Source organism: Centrocercus urophasianus, unplaced genomic scaffold (genome assembly GCF_019232065.1).
Source record: "Centrocercus urophasianus isolate 14NV4802_14NV808 unplaced genomic scaffold, USGS_Curo_1.0 seq_167, whole genome shotgun sequence".
Taxonomy (NCBI): Eukaryota; Metazoa; Chordata; class Aves; order Galliformes; family Phasianidae; genus Centrocercus; species Centrocercus urophasianus.
The window spans coordinates 11,575-15,827 of record NW_024884719.1 but is presented as its reverse complement, the minus strand read 5'-3'; the positions used below and the strand labels follow the sequence as shown (position 1 = coordinate 15,827).

Sequence of the window (4,253 nt, the reverse complement as noted above, 5' to 3'; positions counted from 1 at the left end):
CGCGCCGAGGTGTCACTGTGGGTGACATCAGGGACGTGGAACAGACCCCCAGCTGCTCCAGCCGTGCTCTCAGCAGCCCTTGGACCCCGCTGCTCCCTTGGGCCGCACGGTGCCACCCCGCAGCTCTCTGGCAGGGAACAAATCCCATCCATCAAAGCTGCTCTTTAGGAGCAAAACCGAAGACTCAAATCCACATCCGCACCTCTGCTGGTTTTGTTTGTTTTTTAAATGATGCTCTCTGTATTTTGCCTGCAGCCCCGGCAGCCTCCAGCTGCAGCACCGTTGGCCCGCAGGGGGGCCCATCTTCATCCTCGCTTGGCCTCCAGCTGCTGTGCATCCTCCCTGCATCCCCTGCCGTGGCCAAACAGCAGCGCTGCAGCCGGCAGGGACCTCACAAGGGGGTTTATGGAGGAAATGACCCCAAAGGACGTGGCTGGGGTGGAAGTTCATTACTGTCACCTCAGACCTGGAAAAGGGGAACGAAGAAGAGCCAAGTGCTGAGCCTGGAGGGCGGCCCCCCTCTCTTGCTCAGACCCTACCTGGGTGGCAGAGGCACGGGGCAGCTGCTGCTCCAGCCCAGGAAGGCTCAGGCTGGGGGCCCTCATCGGCTCCAACGTGCGGCCGCTGCAGAGGTGAAGCCCTTCAGGCGCTGCCCTTATCGCCCCCCAAAGCCCCCCGGCAGCCCCGCTCTCACCTCTCGCCCCCTGGCCTCCTTCGCCACCCCCGAGCTGCCAGCACCAAACCCAGCCCAGGGCCCAGCAGAGCTATGGGGAGGGCGCAGGCGAGGGCCAAGGGAGCCGGGGGTCGGCGATAGGGGGCAGCCGGGCCCCCCCCCCACCTCCTCCTCGCAACGGGGTCCCATGTAACCGGGGGGACAGGCACAGACGTGACCGGAGAAGTGGGTGTAGCAAGTAGCACCGTGCAGGCAGGGCCCCGAGGCACAAGCGTCAGCGCGCTGGCGGCAGTCGTCTCCAGCGTAGCCCAGGGTGCAGGAGCAGCTGTAGCTGTTGGTGCCGTCCACGCAGGTGCCGCCGTTGGCGCAGGGGTTGGGGCTGCAGTCGTCCACGTTGTTTTCGCATCGTGCCCCCGAGAAACCGGGCTGGCATTTGCAGATGACGCTGTGACCCAGATCCAGGCAGTGCCCACCTGAAGGCGGAGACGGGGGTCAGCGGCGGCCGGTGGGGGGGCGCAGCGCGGCAGGAAAGGAGCCGCGGGTCGCTCACCGTGCAGGCAGAGGCGGTTGGCGCAGCGGTCAGCGCGGCGCTCGCAGTTGGAGCCGTGGAAGCCGGGGGGGCAGCGGCAGCTGTAGCCAGCCCCGGAGTTGGGGGCAGGCGCACAGGCGCCTCCATTGAAGCACGGCCCCAGGGCACAGGGTGACGGCGATGCCTCCGGCAGCGGATCCGGCACGGGGATTTTCTCCGCCGTTTCAGGGGCTTTGGGTGACGGGGGCCATACTGGGCTGGGGGGGTCGCAGCGCAGCCCCGCAGCGTCGCTCCTGAAGGCCTGCAAATGGGGGCACGGGACTCATCCTGAAGGAAGCCCCGGGTGGTGGTGGCAAGAGGTGGGGGGGGGTTCACTTTGGAGGTGTCCCTTACCGTGCTGTTAGCGCTGGAAAGGGTGCAGCCCCGGCCATCAGCCCCACAGCCCTCTGCACGGGGACAGGGATCAGAAGGCGGTGGGGACAGAACGGAGCCGGATGGGGAGAGGGTGGGCACTCACGGTGGGCGCAGCACAGAGGCCGGCAGCGACGGCGTGGGGGGACGCGGCAGGCGGCAGAGTAAGGGAGGCAGCGACGGATGCAGGGGGAGCAGGGGGGGAGGCAGCGGGGGCCACGGGCGGGAAGGCGGCAACGCAGGCGAGTGCTGAAGCGCAGCCCCCCCCCGGCACCCCCCTGCCACGGACCCCCCGGCACCAAGCGCTGCTGTGCCACCGCCCGTCCCAGCAACCGGCTCTGGGGACCTGGGCAGACATCAGTGAGAGCAGCAGGACCCCCCCCCTTTTATCCCCGACAGCCCCCTTCTGTGCCCACGGGCTCCCCTTTGCCCTCCACCCCCTCCCCCGACCTCCATCTGCCCTTCTTGCACAGCTGCCCCCCCAGCCCCGAACATCGAATCTCCTTCAGATTACACCAACTCCCCCTCGCCAGCCCCTCACCACGCGCCCAGGGCTTCACCCCCCCTCAACCCCGCTTTGCACTAGCTGCTCCCCCCTTCATTTGTCCCCATCTCCCACCCGCCTCCTTTCATCTCCCCTAATGACCAAACGATTCTCTTCCCACTCCCTGCTCCCGCAGGACTCTCTCGTCCCTAAGGATGCCCCCTTCGAGCCCCCATTAATTCCCTACTCACCTCCGGGGCCCTTGGCCTCCTCCAGCCGCCAGGACTCGATGATGAGGGAGACAGTGCCCTGGTGGCAGTGGGGAGCAAAGACGTGGGGGGAGATGAGGGGGAAGGGAGGCACAGGAAGGGCATTCGTAAGATCCTGGAGAAGCCCAAGCCTTGGCTCCATCAGGATGGGCTGGGGGAAATCCTCACCGGCCAAGGGAAGGCGAAGGGCAAGCGAAGAATGCGTGGAGCCCCTGGGGTTGGAGGGGGGCCGGGGGGGCTCTGAGCAGCCCCCAGACTGCAGCCAATCCCCATGGAGGGGCGCAAACAGAGACGGAAAACGAGGCGACAAGAAGGGGGGCCCCTGCACGGCCCCCCCCAGGCCGACAGCACCCGCAGCTCCAGCACCCCAGCCAGCTGCACCTGCAGGTGGGCATCAGGATCCCCAATCCCCCCTTCTCCTTCCAGTTCCCCACAGCACCCCAAAGCCCCTGCTTGCATGCCAGCACCCCATGGACGGATGCCCTCGGGATTCCTCCCACCGCCATCCCTCATCCATCCCCAAAACTCCTCCAAACTGGCCCCTACCAAAGACCCCACAGCACCCCCTGCTCAGCGCTCCCTAAAAGCCCCGAGGGTAATTCAGAATATCCCACAAAGGCGCCGCTGCCCCCTCCCCTCCTCCTCTTCTTTTCAGAGCTTCAAGGACAAAGATGCCCAGCACCCAAAGCAAAGCAAAGTTAAGGGAATTCCCCTGAGCCAAAAATCCCTGCCAAAGGGCATCCTGAGCCCCTGCAGGGTGCGCTCACCACGGAAGGGCACAGCAGGGCAAGGATGGCAGCCAGGAGCAGCAGAGCCATGGCCCGGTGCTGGGGTACAGCGGGGCGGGGGGCTCCCACGTGGTCCCAGAGCTCGGCAGGGTCTGAACCCGCTGCCACCCCTGGAACCCCCTGATAAGGACCAGGCCCCATCCTGTTATAAACCACACCTCCGACCCCACCTACAGCACACCCCCATAGGGGGGAAAAGGGGGGGAGGCAGCCCCTCCCCTGTGCTTCTTCCATCCTCCCACAGGCCCCAGGACAGCAGGAGAGGTGACAACACTCCCTGCCCCCCATCACAAAAGCAGCAGTAGAATCCCCACGGCTCCACGTAACCCTTTATTCACCCTCGCGGAGCCAAACCTCCCAAAATAACAAAACAACAACAACAAAAAAGAAATGTAGCTCAGACACAGCGCCAGGACCACCAGTCAAGTCCAAGCATGCAGTAAACGCGATGACAACGTCCCGGTGACACGATGACAACATCTTGGGCCATCACTGCTGCTTGGAACGTGCCCAGAGACGGCCGGCCAGGGCACCCAGGAAGAGCCCCGTCGGCTTCTTGCCCTGCGCCATCTCAGCCAAACGCTGCTGCTCCTCCTGCATCCCAACCAGAGCACAAAACACCCATCACTCTTCAGCCGTCGCTGCACCTCGGTGCCTTCCTCACTCTCCCACGTCTTCTCCCAGCCTCCTCACCTCCTCCAGCTGCGACCGGCGGCGTTTAAAAGCCGCCAGCGGATCGTCCTCCAGCGCGTAGTTCTCCAGCACGCTCCTCACGTCTTCAACACCACTGAGGGCAATGGCTGAGGGAAGCGGGGTGGGAACACGTCAGGGCTGGGCAGGGAGAGGTGGCGGGCGCACAGATGTGGGGGTTTTTTGTTTTCTCACTTTTGAGGAAAGCAGTGAGGTCGTAGAGGGCGCGATCATCGGAGCTGCCGTCCCAGCGGCGCAGCGCCAGGCCGTTGTAGGGCTGCAGGCAGAAGGCTTCCTTGCGGCAGTCCACCACCACCACCTTGGCAGGATCTCTGTTGAGGCAGGAGATGTCCTGGGGGTGGATAGGGGACAGAGAAGGGCTGCCATAGGGCCGGGGGGGGGGGGGGGG

At 65.3% G+C, this 4,253-nt stretch overlaps 2 protein-coding genes across 2 annotated transcripts in view; both read right to left on the bottom strand.

Annotated features, from left to right (window-relative positions):
* Positions 1–302: 302 nt before the first annotated feature.
* DLL3 (delta like canonical Notch ligand 3) lies at positions 303–2,752 on the bottom strand. Its single transcript, XM_042817653.1, is given in 9 exon segments — positions 303–466; positions 540–624; positions 695–834; positions 836–1,146; positions 1,224–1,503; positions 1,596–1,648; positions 1,720–1,959; positions 2,349–2,406; positions 2,535–2,752. Coding segments are annotated over 9 exon segments (1,278 nt in total). The 5' UTR covers positions 2,640–2,752; the 3' UTR covers positions 303–460.
* Positions 2,753–3,471: 719 nt separating this feature from the next.
* Positions 3,472–4,253, bottom strand: part of TIMM50 (translocase of inner mitochondrial membrane 50) — a 3,810-nt gene continuing 3,028 nt past the window's right edge. Inside the window, exons 8-10 of the mRNA XM_042817652.1 lie at positions 4,040–4,224; positions 3,848–3,954; positions 3,472–3,748 (exon numbers count right to left, since the gene is read on the bottom strand). Of these exons, the coding sequence (XP_042673586.1) occupies positions 3,644–3,748; positions 3,848–3,954; positions 4,040–4,224 (397 nt within the window). The 3' untranslated portion in view covers positions 3,472–3,643. The remainder of the gene's footprint in view (positions 3,749–3,847; positions 3,955–4,039; positions 4,225–4,253) is intronic.